Below are 18,726 nucleotides of genomic sequence, written 5' to 3' on the forward strand. Positions count from 1 at the left end.
TGAGTTTGAGTAAGCTCTTGGAGTTGGTGGTGGACAGGGAAGCCTGGCGGGCTGCAGTCCATGGGGGCGCAGAGTCGGACACGACTGAGCGACTGATCTGACCGAACTGAACATCATTGCTCTCCTGAGGTATGACTTAGGGCTGAACAGAAAGTGAAAGTGAAAATAGAGCGCAAAGCGTGGGAAAGGGTCATGAGCCAAAATTCCACTTCTCCTTGGCCAGGGTCTTCCCGCCCTCCTCCTCATGTTCTAGTTCCCCTTCGTTGGGCTGAGATCCCTGCCAGTGCCTTCGTACCCCCATTCCCCACAGCCCATGAGGGCAAGAGACTGTCGCTCCGCCCCCCGAGAAGAACTTCCGCGTCCTCGGCTGCCCCACCCCCGGCGGTTCTGCGCACGCGCGGGAGCCATATTAGCGGCGGGTTTTCGGGCAGTGTCGTGTCTCTGCCGCGGAGAAAGGTGCTCGGTGTTAGTCTCCACTCTTCAGCGTCTTCCCTCCGGTGAGCCTTTACCCACTGCGCACCCTCGGAAGCTTGGCCGTTCTCCCTGCAGGCCGGAGCCGTGAGCGTCGCGGCAGAGCGGGTCCCGGCCTGCAGCGGCCGCCGAGGAACCGTGGGCACGATGACTCTGCACCGGCTCGTCAGTGACGGACTCGCCGGGGAATTGGCTCAGGCCGGCCTCCATCGGGCTTCCCTGCGCTGAGCGGGCATCGCGGGGCCGGGGACGCTGGGGCGGCGGGGCGGGCGCGGGCCGGGTGGGCAGGACAGAGTGCTGCCTCGGGGCTGCCTCGGTCCCACGAAGAGTTCGGACGCGAAAGTGAACCTGAGGGAGACGAGGTGCGGGTGACTCGCCTCGGGCGGTTGACCGGCGTGGAGATGACAAAGTTGTGTTCTCGCGCGAATCAAGCTCGGCGGGTCTCCTCTCTGTGCCCTCCTGGCTCTCTGCTCAGGGCCACACTTACCTTTCAGCTGTCTGTTGCAGTACCCTCATAACTGATTATTCTTCCCCAGTCTTCACCAGCCAGAGCGATCTTTCGAAAATGCCAGTCAGCTTCTGTGGCTTTCTGGCCCAGCATCATTCCTTGGAGCCCCATTGCTTAAGAGATAAAATTCACAGTTTTTACCTGAGCATGCGGGCCTTCGGGGCCTGATCCCTGCTTATCTTCCAATTCTTAATTCTCAGTATTCCAGGATTTGGGAAAGTTGGCTCTGGAAGCCGAAGTTTGGCTTTTCCACCAAATCACGCTGAGCCCCAATGTTGTCTTCTGCAGAAATAGTAGTAATGCCCAAGATTACTGTCCCGCTTCTCCCTTTCATGGTTCAGGACCCCGGTATCATCCTCTGGAGAAAGCCTGAGCCTCTTAGCTTGGCATTCAAAGCTCTACATGATCTAGATACTTGTTTAGTTCTTTACTTTTTTCATATATCTATATATTTTTAAAAAGTTTTAATTGGAGGATAATTGCTTACCAATGTTGTGTTGGTTTCTGCTGAACAAGTTGTGAATCAGCCATAGTATACATATGTCCCCTCACTCTGAGCCCTTCCTCCCAGCCGCTCCCATCCCACCTTTCTAGGCTGACGCAGAGCACTAGGCTGAGCTCCCTGTGCCATACAGCAGCTTCCCACTAGTTCCCTGTTTTACACATGATCGTGTGTGTATTCCACTGCTACTCTCAATTCGTCCCAGCCTCTTCCTCCTGCCTCGCGCTGTGCCCACAAGTCCTTTCTCTACATCTCTGTCTATCCCTGCTCTGCAAATAGGTTCATCTGTACCATTTTCCTAGATTCCTGCATATGTGTTAATATACAATATTTGTTTTTCACTTTGTGACTCACTTCACTCTGTATGACAGGCTCTATCTAGATTCCTCCACCTGGGTTCAACTGACTTCAGTTAGTTCCTTACTATGACCGACTAATATTTCATTGTGCCTATGAATACAGCTTCTTTACTCATTCATCTGTAGATGGACATCTAGTTTGCTTCCATGTCATATATATATTTTTTTAACTTCAGCCACTTGTCTTACCCGTTTGAGCGATCCTGCCTCAGTGCCCTTTGTCCATGCTTTCTCCTCTGCCTGGAATGCCTTTTCCTCCTTTCTTCCCTCCCCTAGTCTTCCTTTTAGACCGAAGTGTTCTCAGCCTTATTTCTGCCTTTCTGCCTCTAATATGGGCTCATATTCTGTATTTGTTTCACAAAAACTACTTTCTGGATTTTCTTCAACCTGTTCCCACTCTACCCTTAGTGCCTCTGTTTCCACACTGCTTTATAACTGTCCTTCTGTGTCTGCTTCCCTCACTGTAAACTCTTTAGGAAAGGGGTTGGTCTTACCTATCTTGGTATTTCAGCATTTAGCATAGTGCCTGGGTGCACCACAATGTTGGCTGAATGAAGAGAGTGGACAAAACAGATTTTTTTCAAGTCAAGAAATGCTTTTTAAATTGTAAGTTTCATTTTAATAATTACCTTATTTTGTTTTTACAGGAATTATCATAAACCTAAGAAAACATGGTGAGTTAATACACATGCCAATAAACGGTTGCCTGATAAATAGAATTGCTTGTACTCATCTTACCAACTTGCATGAGAAAATTGAAATGGAATGATATCTTATCAGTTTCCTCCCACACTCTGAATTTTGCATGCCAGGATGTGTTCTGTAAAATGATTTGTGGGTTTGCAGGGGTTGACTTATTTTTAGTGGGTAGAAATCACTTGTATGTTTTTCCTTTGCAGTCTCGAAGATATGACTCCAGGACCACTATATTTTCTCCAGAAGGTAAAATATAAATTGTTTGATCTGTCTCAAATAAAACTAAATATTTTTAACTGTTAAGTTGTTCATCCTTTTTGTACTTTGAGGTCGTTATGGTCACTAGGTTAATTGTGTGCTTCATAGGACTATTAGTAAAAGTGGGACAGTTGTCTGTAGCTCTCTAGTGTTGTTGCTGATTGCTCTTGAACCAGTGGTGCAAGAACAAGGAGGAGAGTCTTGGTTTCTTGCTGTTTGTGTTTTGTAGGTCGCTTGTACCAAGTTGAATATGCCATGGAAGCTATTGGACACGCAGGCACCTGTTTGGGAATTTTAGCAAACGATGGTGTTCTGCTTGCAGCAGAGAGACGCAACATCCACAAGCTTCTTGATGAAGTCTTTTTTTCCGAAAAAATTTATAAACTAAATGAGTAAGTGCAATCTCAGGGAAGAGAGTTGAAAACATCTCATCATATTTTGGGAGGGCTGTGCACCATGACACGGTACAATTGAACAGTTGGTTGTGTTTTTACTTCCGAAAATTCCTGGTTTTAACTTACTTGCTTGAAACCTCCTTGAGGCCCACGACCATAAATGCAGGGCCAGGTACTCAGTGGAGAAACGTTGTATAGTGATGAGAGTACAGGCATGGTGGTCACTCAGCCTTGGGTTAAATCTAGGTTCCACCAATACAAGCTGTGACTTCCATACCTGTTGTTTAACTTCTCTGGGCCTCCAGTAGAGCCTACTGGAGTGATCGTGGCAATTCAGTGACATAAAATGAATGAGTGAAATAAGCTAGCACAGTGTTAGGAATATAGGAGGACCTCGAGATATTGTTTAGAATGGTTACAAGGAATTAGTTTTAATTATACTGAATCTTACCAAAGACCACGCCTCCTGGAAGTCTTGGAAAAGGTTAGACAGGGCCTGTACACTAGTGATATTTCTGATATACTTGGGTGTTCAGGACTGCAGCTAACAGAGAGCTGGATTTGCTGATTGGAGACCCTCCCTTCTGTGGTACACCATGTGAATGTTGGCTATAGGGCCTTTTTGATACACGCACCCCAGAAAGTGTCATCCCTCCACAGAGTCACTGTTGGGCCCTCTCAAGCAGCCTGCAGGCTTGATTGGGCACAGTGCCAGAGGAGTCTAGGCTGTAGGAGGTCCAGGGTAGCCTTCAGGAAACGGAGGGTAGATAAAGAAAATGCACCCCTCCCAGCGAGCCTGGCCCTGGGCTTCCTTGTCAGGCTCAGAAATATCCTGCCCTTTGGGTCCCTTCACCTTCACCCCCATCAAGTGAGGCCTTTGAAAGAGTACTTATACCCAAGAGTGTGAAGTAGTCTGTCTTCCTGTCTGGCAAAACATTTTTCTTCCTTGTGGTTGAATCTTCTTGGGATTTACCCTAGCTTCCTAGTGTTTATTCTCTTGCCCTGTTCACAGGGTGGTGATGGTAAATACATCTGTTGTAAAGATCAAGGGTGCATTTGTTTATCTTATGTGTTGAATGACGTCAAATTGAAAGTTTCCTACAAAGATAAAACTCACGTAGTTTTTACCTGAAGGGTGTAGCAACTGTGAGTAAGCATGGTGAATTTCTAATAGAATTTAGTGTATTTTAAAACTTGTAAAATACCTCTGGCAAACATCCTCCCTAATTACAGATAAATGTGTTTCTCTTGCAAGGGATATGGCCTGTAGTGTGGCAGGCATAACTTCTGATGCTAATGTTCTCACCAATGAACTGAGGCTCATTGCGCAAAGGTATGGTCATAAATAATTGATATGTAAAGTTAGTTTTGATGTTTCTATGAAGAATGCATTTTTTTTAAAGATTAAAGTCATTAGAAACCTATTAACTGAAAATTACAGTTTGTTTATTTCTTTAACCAAACTTGTAAAATATTTGGTTGGCCAAAAAGATCATTCATCTTATGGGAAACCTGAACGAACTTTTTGGCCAACCCAGTATTGTTTACAGTAAGGTTATTAAGCGTTGCCATACCCTCTACCCTCCCCCTTCAGATCACAACTATTATGTTGTCCCCATGGCAGAGATTTTTTTAAAAGGGTGTTTTGCTTAGAGTGTGTAGAGTGTTTTAGAGAAAACTATTAATATGCCAGTTTCTTTATCCTAGGTATTTATTACAGTATCAGGAGCCAATTCCTTGTGAGCAGTTGGTCACAGCACTGTGTGATATCAAACAAGCTTATACACAGTTTGGAGGTACTGAAACCTTTGGAAATTTCATTCCCAAAAGTTAAAACGTTTTATGAGTAATAACCTTTTTGAAACAGTAAAAAGAAATTGAAAATGAAATAAGTATTGATACATTCCAGCTTCATGAACTAACTGGCTTCCACTATGTAGACTATCAAACATTTTATTAATAGACTACTGAAAGGCCGAAATAACATTCTAAAATCAGAAAACAAATGACTTTTTACGTAATATTAATGGTATTCAGCACTGGTTGTCTGTGTATTCCCTCTCCTCACTGCATCCAAATCCTAGAAACAAAAGTGGAATTTCTGATGGAGCTTATCTGTGGTGGCCAGAACATGAGCAGTTTATGAATGCTTAACTTCACAGAAGAGGGGTTAGCCACATTCACTGAGCTCAAGTAACCATAGTGATGCTAAATTTAGAGTGTTGATACGTGTGACTTTGTTTTCTCTGTTAAAGGAAAACGTCCTTTCGGTGTTTCATTGCTTTACATTGGCTGGGATAAGCACTATGGCTTCCAGCTCTATCAGAGTGATCCTAGTGGAAATTATGGAGGTTGGAAAGCCACATGCATTGGAAATAATAGCGCTGTGAGTATTTTTGTGTTGCTGTAAAAATCTAGCAAAAGGTCTAATAACTGCCATAATTACGAAGTAGTGATTAGTGTAAACAACATTTTAAGGTAGCTGCAACAAACTTAACATGATATGAAAATCTCTGTGATTTCTATTGGTGATAAAGTCACAGATAGTACTAATACTGCTAGGATTTATAACCTACAATAATAATGAAAGGAAGTGCCAGTTTCCAGTTAGAAGTTGTGAAAATAAGATCTAGTTTTTTGGGGTTTTTCCCACAGAATAGTCACAGACTCCCTGAATTCTGTCACAGATCCCTGGGGTCCATTCATAGATCGTTAACCTCCCTCCTTCACACCTCTATCCCATGTCTACCCTCCCTACCATCGAAATTGTTTATATTGGTTATAATGCCAATAATAATTTGGCATTATTCATGTTCCTAAAAATGTACAGTTTTAACGGAAATTCTCTATGTTGATTCTTCTTTATGTTTTATAGGCAGCTGTATCAATGTTAAAACAAGACTACAAAGAAGGAGAAATGACTTTGAAGTCAGCACTTGCTTTAGCTATCAAAGTCCTAAATAAGACCATGGATGTTAGTAAGCTCTCTGCTGAAAAAGGTAATTTATGTGCGCTCCTGTAATTTGTTTGTTTAGTGAGAGAAGTAATTGAGTGGCTCTTGTGTTAGGCCTTTAACATGTTATGTAGTTCATTGAAACAGCAGCCTTTTTAAGTTAGGTGGCCTTATAATCATTTCCTAGACTTGACCAGGGTCAACACTGACAAGTTCTGGAGCTGCAATTCCACATTACATTCCAGGCTTAAGGATTTGAGCCTGAATGTTCTCAATCTGTAATTAAATCTAAGCCACCCTATTTTATCTCATCGACTTCTTAATGATAATATCTATGCTCATGTATATACAAAATAAAAAATATGAAAGAAAGTAGTTACATATTTATATGTGTGTGTGTGTATATATGTATATATGTGTTTGGTGTACTTTATCAGAGGTATAACATTTAAATAAGTTCTGCATCTACTGATCTTTTATGTTAAGCCCATGTTTGCAGTTGTAAATGCTATATTTAGCTAAAGTTATATGACCACATAAAACAATACTTCTAAATAATGTGTTTGAAAACTTATGGTAAATTAACATATTGATTTAATTGGGGGCGACTTAGCTTCTGGTGTTCCTTTAAAAATACCATTTACTTGCAGATTGTTGTCTCTTGCCTACTTCTGCTTAATTTCAGGAGGCAATGCTCAGTTTCCCCTACTCAGAAGCTCTTCTCTTTTTGGTATTAGTCTGCTTGTTCTCATCTGTAGTCATAGGGGCTACTTTTCTTTTGAGAAGTTTGTGAAAAATAAGTGTAAGTAGTGGTTAAAGATTCTGGCTGAGCCTTCAGATTCCAACAAGGAAATTATGATTCCTTCTGGTCAGGCTAGCTAGAGCAATTGGCTGGCTATATTGAAAACTTTTTCCTAAAATTAACAGAACAGCAGCTCAGAGGTTAGTATGGGTGAAGGTAAGGAAGATATTAAAATAAAAATAATCATAAAAGCATTACCAGATTGAAAGAAATTTGTTTCCTTAAAACTATCTATGAATTAATTGTATTAGGCAGAAAACTTGGAAAAGTGGTGTACTAAAGCTCAGAGAGTATGAAGAGATTAAACTGTAGTTGCCCATTAAGTGTGTTGGCTAAGTATGGCTGCCTGTAATACATGTGTGTGTATTTGCCTCTAGTGGAAATTGCCACACTAACAAGAGAGAATGGAAAGACCGTCATCAGAGTTCTCAAACAAAAAGAAGTGGAACAGTTGATCAAAAAACACGAGGAAGAAGAAGCTAAAGCTGAGCGTGAGAAGAAAGAAAAAGAACAGAAAGAAAAGGATAAATAGAAGACAAAATCAGGGATTTTATAACTCATTTGGGGCATCATTTCAGTGTAAAGGCTGTCCTACTCTTCCACTTTGAGAAAGCTTTGACTTTTTTAACTTGTCTAGTGGGAAAATAGGATGTTACCAACTGAATTGGGTCCTTGTTATTTCTGTCCAGGTGAATATTGTAATAATGATTACTCTTTATGGACATCTTAATCACCCTCTCCCTCTTTTTTTTTTTGAATAAAATTTGGAAAGAATGGAAATGGTGAAGGGAAAAATTCTCTAGCAATAACTGTTGAAGATACCAGGATTAATAGAGCTGTGGTTTTTTTCATGCTTTGTATGTAGTGTGGCCACCTTTGCAGTAACCTTTAAAAAATGGACAGAAATGTAAACAGCATAAATGGAGAGAGACGGGAACTGTGCAGTGGAGATTTCCTATTTTGTTCCCCTACCAACTTGGAGAACCTGTAGCCCAATCTGAATAAAACAGAGAGCTGTCCTTCTAGGCCTCATCTGATATTACCCTATCAGAGGCTTGTCCAGTGAAATAAGTCACATTCCTCTTTTAGGTTTGCCAGCCTTTGATACTGATGGATATTCTTACTGGACTTAAAAATTGTGTGTGTGTGTACACGCATATATACCTGCAAACGTAGTAAAACGTGAAAGACATAATTAAAATGAAAGCCCTGTGTACCCACTACCCAGCTCCAGAAGCAAATTAATCAGTACATTTGAAGCCCCTGTGTATTCATTTCAGGTCTCATTCTTCTCTCCTCTTGCCCAAGAGGTGACCACTACCGTGAGCTCATCGTTCCTGTAAGCTATGGGTCTTCCACTCTGATTTTCCACCCCTCTACTTCAGGTGGTCCTGGTGGGTCTGTCAGTCAGAGAACCCCACTCCTGTCACAAAGGTGAGCACATAACTCAGTCTGCAGGAATGGGTTTGAGAATGCACACGTGGACTGAGCCAGGCCAGATGTGATGTGGGTATGAGGAAACGATGCTGAGGGTTGTGCAGTAGACCAGCTGCCCACAGATGGCAGCACAAGCCACGTGGAAGGTTGGAGCAGAAACTAAGGCTACAGAGGAAAAGTGTGACCAAGAGATGAGAGGAGTTCGGTTTTATCCAAGGGGTGCTCCATTGCTGAGATTTGCTCAATTCAGGTTCACTGAGGAAGCTGTCACTTAGAGTTCTCTGATGGAAGTGCTGAAAGGCAGTGCTACTTAAAGTGGTCTGTGGATCAACAAGCATCGCCTGGGAGTTGGCTAGAAATGCATTCTGGCGTCCTATCCCAAGCCTGATTCAAAATCTTGGCATAGAGCCCAGGAATCTTTTGACAAGCTTTCATGTGTTTCAAATGCATACGGAAGTTTGAGAAGTGCTTTGCTGCAAATTGGAATCACCTGGAAGGCTTTTAAATTTCTTTGTACCCAGGTTTTTGCAAAGTCATTTCAGTCATGTCCTACTCTTTGGTACCCTATGAACAGTAGCCTACCAGGTTTCTCTGTCCCTGGGATTCTCCAGGCAAGAATACTGGAGTGGGTTGCCGTGCCCTCCTCCAGGGGATCTTCCCAACCCAGGGATTGAACCCGCTGTTCTTTGCATTGGCAGGTGGGTTTGTTACTACTAGCACTGCCTGGGAAGCCCTTAAGGAGTAGCAGTGCCTTGAAAATTTCTGTTTGTGGTGATGTTCAAGCTAAGCTAATTTCCAAGCCCCTTTTACCTAGTGTATTTTTAATCTTCAGTTTTTTTCTTTTTAACTGAAGGATAATTGCTTTACAGAATTTTTGTTTTTTTCTATTTACTCCTAATTTAGACGGTTGGTTGTTATTATTCAGGGTAGCCATGTTCTGTGAAGTCAACAGAATACTGACTTAGCAAATTCTGAGCCATCGCTCCTAGTGAAATAACAGGTTGGGTTCCTTTGAGCCTCTGGTCACAACACTTCTGTCAACACATCAGTACATAACCTTGTTTTATGTGTGTTTCTGTTTAAAGATATTTCATATATATTGGTAATTCATTAATATTGAACTTACGACTGACAGTAGTTCAATTCATATCTAAGTGAAGCTTATCTAACACGCTTTCTTCATAAGGCACATCACAGCCTTATGCTTAGGAACACTAGCCAGCATACACTGAGGGGGCATTTTAAAAAGTGAAATCAATGAAAAGCACAAGCATTCAGAAAGCATAGCACAAAATAGACCACAAGGAGACCAGTTTTACAGTGAGCAGAAGCAAGAAGGCAGAGAGTGGCCCCTTGTTTGACCAGCTGGGAAGATGCATATCAGGCAACAAATATTTCCGTGACTCTGTGTCCACAGTGACCAGGAGAGCACCACTGTATTGGTTTTGGGGTTACGGACAAACTTGCAGATAAATGCAGAATCCGTAAATGAGAGTGGGCTGTTATAAAGTAACCTTTCAGCCTTGGCTATGCACAGAAGTAGAGGTAGATGGAGATGTGACCTGATAAATGTCTTTATCTCCAGAATATATCCAGAATCTAACCATTTAGCCCTGCAGGGACTCTGGTCCACACCACCATTCTCTGTCTGCTTGGACTATCACTAGTCTCTGCTGCTTCAGTCAGTTCTCAGCGCAGCAGCCAGAGTGATCCTTTGAAAATGTGATTGTGCTGCTGCTTTGTTCAAACTCTCCAATGGCTTTTCTTGCTCAGTAAAAGCCAGCTTCTGTGGTTTCCCAGGCACTGCATACCCTGGCCCCTCCTCTACCTTGTCTTGCACCTTGCAGTCCCTTCCTCGCTCTGTGTTCATAGATGAGCCCCCTTGTTCCTTGCAGTACCAAGCCCTCTTCCGTCCCCGGCCTCTTTACTTGCCATTCCCTCTGGCTTGGGACTGCTCTTCCTCTGGGGGCATTAGTATGGCCCACTCCTTCGTGTAGGTCTCTCTTCGAATATAGCCTTATTTGGCTACTTGCTACAGAAGAGCAAGCAGGGCTTGCCAAGTGGCGTTAGTGGTAAAGAACCTGCCTGCCAGTGAAGGAGACATGAGAGACATGCATTTAGTCCCTGGGTCGGGAAGATCCCCTGGAGGAGGGCATGGCAACCCACTCCAGTAGTCTTGCCTAGAGAATCCCCGGACAGAGGAGCCTGGCGGGCTGCAGTCCATGGGGCCGCAAAGTCAGACACGACTGGCATGAGCACACACTACAGAAGAGCCTCTACCCCCTACCCACTCACGTTCTCCCTCTCCTTGCTGAGTTTTCTCCATAGCACTCAACACTGGCCTGTTTACTGTCCATCTACCCACTGGAATATTAGCTTCCAGAGTGGGACTGTAATTCAACAGCTCTGTTCCAGTACCTTCAACAGAAACTGGCACATATTAGGCAACAAATAAATGAAGGAAGTAAATAGTGGCTCTTAACACAGTAGAATGAAATCCGGAAATACACCCCTTTTCCATCCAGCTCAGTAGAAATGGTGTGTTTTCCATATTCTGACCACCTCTTCAACACTGTTGCTTAAAGTCGTGACAACTACAAAGACTAGTGGATAAGAGAGCCTAGCACATTTTATCACCGTTAGGAGCAAGTCTTCAGAACGTCATCCAAACGATGGAGAAACTTCAGCATATTCACCCTTTTGATGAAATCATTTCCTACGTTGATTGCGGGGTGGGCAGCAGGGACTATTCTATAACTGAGTTTTTTTCCTGTTCTCAGGCCAACTGCTAGCCTAGATTCTCTCCCAGCCTCTTTTCCCTTTGTTCTGTGGTGTATTTTTAGTCCTAGGTTGCAGAGTCCTCTGGTTCCTGATGATGCATCCCAAATGTAAGCCTAGTGATCCTCATCTGAACAGAGATGCTCCACAACAGCAGGCGTTTCATCCTTTCAACTGGGCAGAATTCATGGGTTCTCACGGGGGCATTGCTGGTGCAGGAGCACCTTAGAGGGAAATGGAACCAAAAAGCTAAAAGTTTTCAATCCCGAGTCAGTTTAAAATCAAATCTTGAGTTGATTTCATTTTGGTGACTTACAAATCATTTTTTAAAATGACTCATGGGAAAAAAATCACATGTTCCTGCATATAATCTTACCGCTGGTGCTTTTCTTAATCAAAAAATAAGACTCTGAAATCCCGCTACAGTCTAGTGAAAGTTTCATGAAAGTATTTGTGTTAGCAGTGTAAAAATATTATGCATCCTGAAAAATAATCAGAAAGGGGATTCCTGTCTATTTCTTCATATTTACCATGTTCTTAGTAAGTTTAGGTGATGGGGACTTGGTGAGTAAGACATGTCCTCTTTTTAAGTTGAAGTATAGTTGATTTTTATAATGATTAAGGTGTACAGCAAAGTGATTCAGTTACATATATGTATATACACACATATATTCTGTCAGATTATTTTCCATTATAGATTATTACAAAATACTGAATCTAATTCCTTGTGCTATATACTAGGTGCTTGTTCAGTTTTATATACAATCATGTGTATATGTTAATCTCAAGTTCACAATTTACCCCTCCTCCTGTCCTCGGTTTTTAATGTTCAGTCTTGCAGGAACAGCAGGGCTGTCATCAATTACTTAACAATGTGGGGAAGACGGTAGACTCCAGGTGGCTGTACTCTAGGAAGTGAAGGCAGAAGAAACTGCTTGTGTAAAGGTCTGGCAGTGGGAAAGCTTTGCTTTTTTATGGAAAGTCAGCCTCTGAGCTGAGCTAGAGCACAGCTTGTCAGGGGAAGAAGAGTAACCAAAAGAGATGAGGAGGGAAGACAGATTCACAGATCTTGGAGTCTGTGCTCAATACAATGCAGAAACTGCTGAGATGAAGAGAGAAACTATTACACTCTTAATTCTTGGAGTCCAGAAGGTGGATTAAGTGGGAAGAAACATACAGCAGGGAGACCAGTCAGGAGGCTATTGAAATAGTCAGGCAAGGATGAGTGTCTATCAGACCGTGGTAAAGGGAACAGAGAGGAAGGAGGCTCCATACAGTGAGGGATGAGAGAGGCAGTAGGGGATGACTAGGGCCTCTAACTCAGATAAGGGGTTACAATCTAATTTCAAAAGATGTTAAGTGAATGTGATGAACTATTCTTAAATTATCCTACCCTCTTTTTTCTTATTGCTGTTTTGGGCTGAAGCCACATGGAGATTAATATCCTTGGGAGGGAAGAGTTCAGTAAACACAATCACACATTACACAGCAAAACCATGTCATAGGCTTTCTTTTTCTTTTCCTTCCAAATATTGTTCTTTTGTATACTTTTGTGCACTGTTCATCTCCTTAGCTCAGTTTTCTATCAGAGCACTTCTAAAAGACTCAGTTTTGATGTGTGTATGTATTCAATCGTGTCCAACTCTTTGTGACCCTGTGGACTGTAATTTGCCAGGCTCCTTTGTCCATGGGATTTTCCAGGCAAGAATACTGGAGTGGATTGCCATTTCCTCCTCCAGGGAATCTTCCCGACCCCAGGGATCCAACCCCCCATCTCTCGGGTCTCCTGTATTGGCAGACAGATTCTTTACTGCTGCGCCACCTGGGAATCCCTGATGCGGGTATAGTGAATGTTTTTTGTGTTTATGCATGCAAATCTATCATTCATTTTTAGTTCTTGTTGTTAGTATCATGCATGTAAAGATATTCCATAACCAAGTATATAAGATTCCTGAGTAAATTTGTGGTTTTGTCACTTTTATCGTGCATAATTTAAAATATATGATTGGCATCTATTTTTAAAAGGCACTAGTTAAATCATGCAACTTTATTTCCATTATTCAGGCTAATTGGGAATGGTCCAGTCTTTCTTTTTTTCCCTTTGGCCAGATATTGTTTTAAGGAGAATTATAAACAACCAAAACCATTTTTTTGCAAACTACCCTTTTTTTTAAACAAATGATTTGTAAATCGTTACAAATACTGTGTAAGATGTACATAGTACATCTTTGCCTTGTTTTGCAAAGCCAATAAATACAAGAACAAATTTTAAACGTGATTTGTTCAAGTTATTTGGGGGTATGGAGAGCCTGATTTTTTTCCCCAGTATTTAAAAAAAAAATAATGAATTTTTCCTAACCTTTCAAAGAAAAAGTTTATGACAACTGGAGAGAAAAAGACACACAGAGAGAGACCATCTTATAGCTGCTTTAAGTAGTTTCTGATCATTCTTCCAATGTTACCTTTCCTTTCCAGAATCATATCTTCACTAAATAGTTGAATTTAAAATGTTTATTTGTCTTATTTATTTTTGGCTGCCCTGGGTCTTCGTGGCTGCCTGTGGGCTTTCTCAAGTTGCAATGAGCGGGGCTCCGTTTCATCGCAGCGCGTGGGCTTCTCATTGCAGTGGCTTTTCTTGTTGCAGAGCATGGGCTCAAGGGGTGTGGGCTTCAGTAGTTGTGGTTCCTGGGCTCTAGAGCGAGGGCTCAGTACTTGTGGCCCACAGGCTTAGTTGCTCTGCAGCATATGGAATCTTCCCAGATCAAGGATCGAACCCATGTTTCCTGTACTGGCAAACAGATTCTCCACTGCGCCACCATAGAAGTCCTAAACTATTTCTAATGAACTGATTGATGGGAGAAAAGAAAATGAATCAATTCAGAATTACATGAAACAACATAGTATATTTGCCTTTCTTGGTTTACTTATTTATTTTTTGGTAACAGCTTCATTGAGATATAATTCATAAAGCATACAGTTCATTTAAAGATTATACTTTAATGACTTTTAATATATTAACAGGGTTGTACAACTATCACCACAATCTTAGAACATTTTTATCACCCTGGAAAGAAACTCTATACCAATTTACCATTCACCCTCAGGTTCCTCCTCAGCCCTACTCAACCACTAATCTACTTCCTGTCTATACACAGTTGCCTATTCTGGAGATTTCATATAAATGGCATCATATACTCTGTGGTCCTTTGTGACTGACTTCTTTCACTAACTGCAATGTGTTTGAGGTTCATCCACATTTTAGAGTTTATTGGTAATTCATTTCTTTGTTTACTAGGTGAGAGAAATAGCAAGAATTCATTTCTTTTTATTACTGAATAATACCCCATTGTGTGACTATACATTTTATCTATCTATCAGTTTTGGGATCATAGGTTTTCTTCCATTTTTTGATTATTATGAGTATCACTGCTTTGTATACTCATGTATACCTTTGTGTGTGTGGGTGTGTGTGTGTGTGTGTGCTCAATCATCTCTGGCTCTTTGTGACCCCAAGAACTGGAGCCCACATCCATGGAATTCTCTGGGCTAGGATGCTGGAGTGGGTTGCCATTTCCTACTCCAGGGGATCTTCCCAACCCAGGTATTAAAACAGCGTTTCCTGCATCTCCTGTATGGCAGGCAGATTCTTTACTGCTGTGCCACCGAGGAAGCCCATTTTTGTGTGGATATATGCTGTAATTTCTCTTTCTCTATATATGTAGTAGTGTAATTGATGGGTCACATCTTGGCTTATTTTTAATCCATCTTTATATTCTTCATTCATATTAGCAATACAGATTTTAAAAGAAGCCTACTTTCCTATTAAGAGCCCAACAAAAATGGGAACTGGATTGACTTTTTGAGTAAATGCACATATATGAATGTTAGTTATCCTTGAAGTAGGTCTCACAGTTGGAGAGGATTTTGGCTTCCTTTCATCCTGGCAGGAAGAATCTCTTCTCCAAGTTCCTTTATGCCTAACACTAGGAAAGGCCACGTCTTTGATTCTGCACCCAAGAACCTTATATAATAACATCAGAGTCATACGGAATGAGAGAATCCAGGGTAAATTGTCTTCTGAGTCCAAAACAATCTAACAGCTTACTCTTTTTGATTACAAAAGCAGTACATGCTCACTTTGGAAAATATACAACAAATAAATAAAAACTGCCCTTACTATCTTGCCCAGAGTTAGCCACTGTTAACTTACTGCACTGGCCCAGTTTGGTTGCTGAATTAGTGTATGTGGTAGACTCTGGCAAATTATACAAAGTGGAAAATGAAAGTCACTCACTCCTGTCCGACTCTTTGAGGCCCCATGGACTATACAGTCCATGGAATTCTCCAGGTCAGAACACTGGAGTGGGGGATCTTTCCCTTCTCTGGGGGATCTTCCCAACCCAGGGATCGATCCCCGGTCTTCCACATTGCAGGCGGATTCTTTACTAGCTGAGCCAGGGAAGCCCTAAAATTATACAAAAAGTATTATTAAATAATCTTAAAGGATAATTTAAGATAATGTTTTTTCCCTTATCATTGCTTTTCTAAAGCATTTTGCAGCCTTAGAAAGCCCTGTGTCTCGATACAGCAGAGTAGAAGCTATCATTTGTTGAGCACACAAATGTGTCAGTTACTTTATATTTATTAGTGCTAATTCTCACCATAACCTTGTAAAACGTTTAGTATAAATGATTTAAAGGAAGCATTTTGCAGCCTTAGAAAGCCCTGTGTCTCGATACAACAGAGTAGAAGCTATCATTTGTTGAACACACAAATGTGTCAGTTACTTTATATTTATTAGTGCTAATTCTCACCATAACCTTGTAAAACATTTAGTGTAAATGATTTAAAGGCAAACTTTCAATTATGTAGTTGAGAAAAACAAAGCTCAGAAAAGGTGAGTCACTTGTGCCAAGAGACACAGCTCCAGTACCACCAGTGCAGTGCAAGCCATTGCTATCATCCCATGCCTGGGGTTCTGTGGGAGCCTCCCACACTTGTCCCTCTCCATCTCCTTTCGCCTTTTATGCTAGAATGTTTTCAGTTTGTTGAAAACTACAAAATACTTGAAATCACCTGTAAGGAAAAGGCTTTATTTGATCCTTGATTACATCAGATCTTCTCAGTCACCGGTAAAGCAAAGTTGAAATTCCTCGTTGTGCTTTTGATGCCCATCTGATCTCTCTAACACCCTGTAAAATGATAGATTGGGAAATCCAGAAAGTTCTTGACATATTGAGAAGTGCAGTCTTGGGTCTTTGATGTCAGATAAACGCCGGTGTGTATCCTTGCTCTGTTACTTAGCCATTCATTCAACAGTTGAGAATCAATACCTGTCAAGTTCTCAGGCTGATGCAGTGAGCAAGCTAGACAGTGTCTCTGTTTGTATGGAACTAACTGCCTAGAGGATGAAGGCAGAAAAGAAACATTATTAGTCAGGTGTGTTATTGAAGAGCAAGGAATGATTGGGCCTTGTGTGAGACAGCTGTGGAACTGGAAATTACCAAATGATTTCCAATTTTGAGAGACTTGGATCAGCTGGCTTAGAATTAGGCTCAAGATAATCGATGCTCTGGAACAATCAATGCCATACATTAACCTTCAGAGGGAGTTTTCTGTGTTACTAAAAGGTTGCTCAGAGAAGGCAATGGCCCCCCACTCCAGTCCTCTTGCCTGGAAAATCCCATGGACGGAGGAGCCTGGTAGGCTGCAGTCCATGGGGTTGCTAAGAGTCGGACACAACTGAGCGACTTCACTTTGACTTTTCACTTTCATGCATTGGAGAAGGAAATGGCAACCCACTCCAGTGTTCTTGCCTGGAGAATCCCAGGGACAAGGGAGCCTGGTGGGCTGCCGTCTATGGGATCGCACAGAGTCGGACACGACTGAAGTGACTTAGCAGCAGGAGCAGCAAAAGGTTGCTCATTTGGTCTTGCTTCTTATCCATAAAGGAAACTTGACATCAATTAGCATTCATTGGCTAGATGAAAGCTTTTTACTGCTAAATAGAGGAGCAGATCATTAGAGCAGATTCCCAAACATAGTAGGGAAATAGCTCCATTTTGGTTTTAATTTATCCTCACATCCTAAAAGCATTATTTGGCAGTTTACAAATTACACATGGAAGTGAAATATATTTAATTTTGAATTTTTGACTGCTTTTGAGGCTCATAATTTCTTAGTATCCCTTGATTGAAGTGGGACTAGTGGGAATAGTCTAGGAACAATTAAATTGGCAGTCAATGAATGAATTCTAAGAGGGCAGTTCTGGTGCATAACTACAAATTTCTGGAGCATCTGTATACCTGCAGTATAATTTGTCCTTTGGATTTATTTTTGGTATATGTGGAAGTGTCTATAAATACCTTTCATTTCTAGAATAGAAAGTGAGAAAGATATAGGCTGTATATTTTATGTTTAAATTCTACCTTTTGCAGAAATTGTTTTTCAGAAAACAATTGTGTTCACATATTTGCAGCTGTGTTTTGTGGTCACTAAATAAGGTCATGAATTTCTTTCTAAAATTTATAATAGTATGTCATATATGAAGAACATTTCACATAATACAATCAATATTTTATATTTCTAAGAAATTGTGTTGATTTAGTATACAAATGTTGAGTTTTTGTATAGTGATTGCAAATTTGCTAAAGGAATTTACTTATTGAAATCCCTATTTGCCATTTTTTTAACCATAGAAATTATTTTTATTTTTAGCAGCTTTATGGAGCTATCATTGATGTGTACAAATTTGATGTTTATTATACATATAAATTGCAAAATGATCACCACAATCAAGCTAATTAACCTATTCACTACCTCCACATGGTTACTATTCTGTTTGGAAAAGATCTATCCTTTTGCAAGTTACAAGTGCACAATAGAGTATTGTTTATATTTGTCTTTAAAAAATTCTTTCATCATATGATTCATCACTTCCAGATATAAAAGTTTTCAACATTCAGAGGACATGGAGTATTGCAGTGTTCTTTTTTAAGATGGAAAACAATGTCTTCATTTATAAAAAGAGTTGGGGTTTGTTCAGAACACATTATAATTTACTCTGTTTTGTAGTAAACGCTCATTTCCTTGTTCTCTTGTGTTTTTCTATTGTAATTGGGTCTGTGACATTGTGGTGTATATATATATACTATTATAAAAATCTAGTGTGATAGCTCAGTTTTATATTTTTGTGATATGTGATTTATGTGCTACTATTTAATTATTACAATATAACAAAATTGTGGTCAGTTGATTTTCTTTTAAAGCTCTCTGCATTAAAATATGTCTGCACTTTTACATTTTGATTACAGCCATTGAAATACCCCTGAAAGGAAGCTTTTATTTTGATATCATTTCTTTTGAAGGACAGGATTTTAATATTCTATCAATACTTGCTTTTTTTTCCCTTTAATGTGTGAAAAATGCATTTAATTTCAACAGCAAATTGACAGCATCCATTTTTATCTTTAATTAACTTTTCAGTTTGGCTCTCATCTTCAAGACTTACAGCAGAATTTATCACCAAGCCATAATGGAAATGCTGAATGGAAGATTCAGAGAATCT

The 18,726-nt window shown here is 40.8% G+C and overlaps 1 protein-coding gene across 1 annotated transcript; it reads left to right on the forward strand.

Annotated features, from left to right (window-relative positions):
• PSMA4 (proteasome subunit alpha 4) lies at window positions 230-7,991 on the forward strand. Its single transcript, XM_005695100.3, has 9 exons — window positions 230-497; window positions 2,488-2,514; window positions 2,740-2,782; window positions 3,024-3,186; window positions 4,445-4,522; window positions 4,897-4,985; window positions 5,445-5,575; window positions 6,065-6,188; window positions 7,322-7,991. Exons 2-9 carry the CDS (start codon window positions 2,512-2,514, stop codon window positions 7,474-7,476), a joined length of 786 nt encoding a protein of 261 aa, XP_005695157.1. The 5' UTR covers window positions 230-497; window positions 2,488-2,511; the 3' UTR covers window positions 7,477-7,991.

Source organism: Capra hircus, chromosome 21 (assembly GCF_001704415.2).
Source record: "Capra hircus breed San Clemente chromosome 21, ASM170441v1, whole genome shotgun sequence".
Classification (NCBI taxonomy): Eukaryota; Metazoa; Chordata; class Mammalia; order Artiodactyla; family Bovidae; genus Capra; species Capra hircus.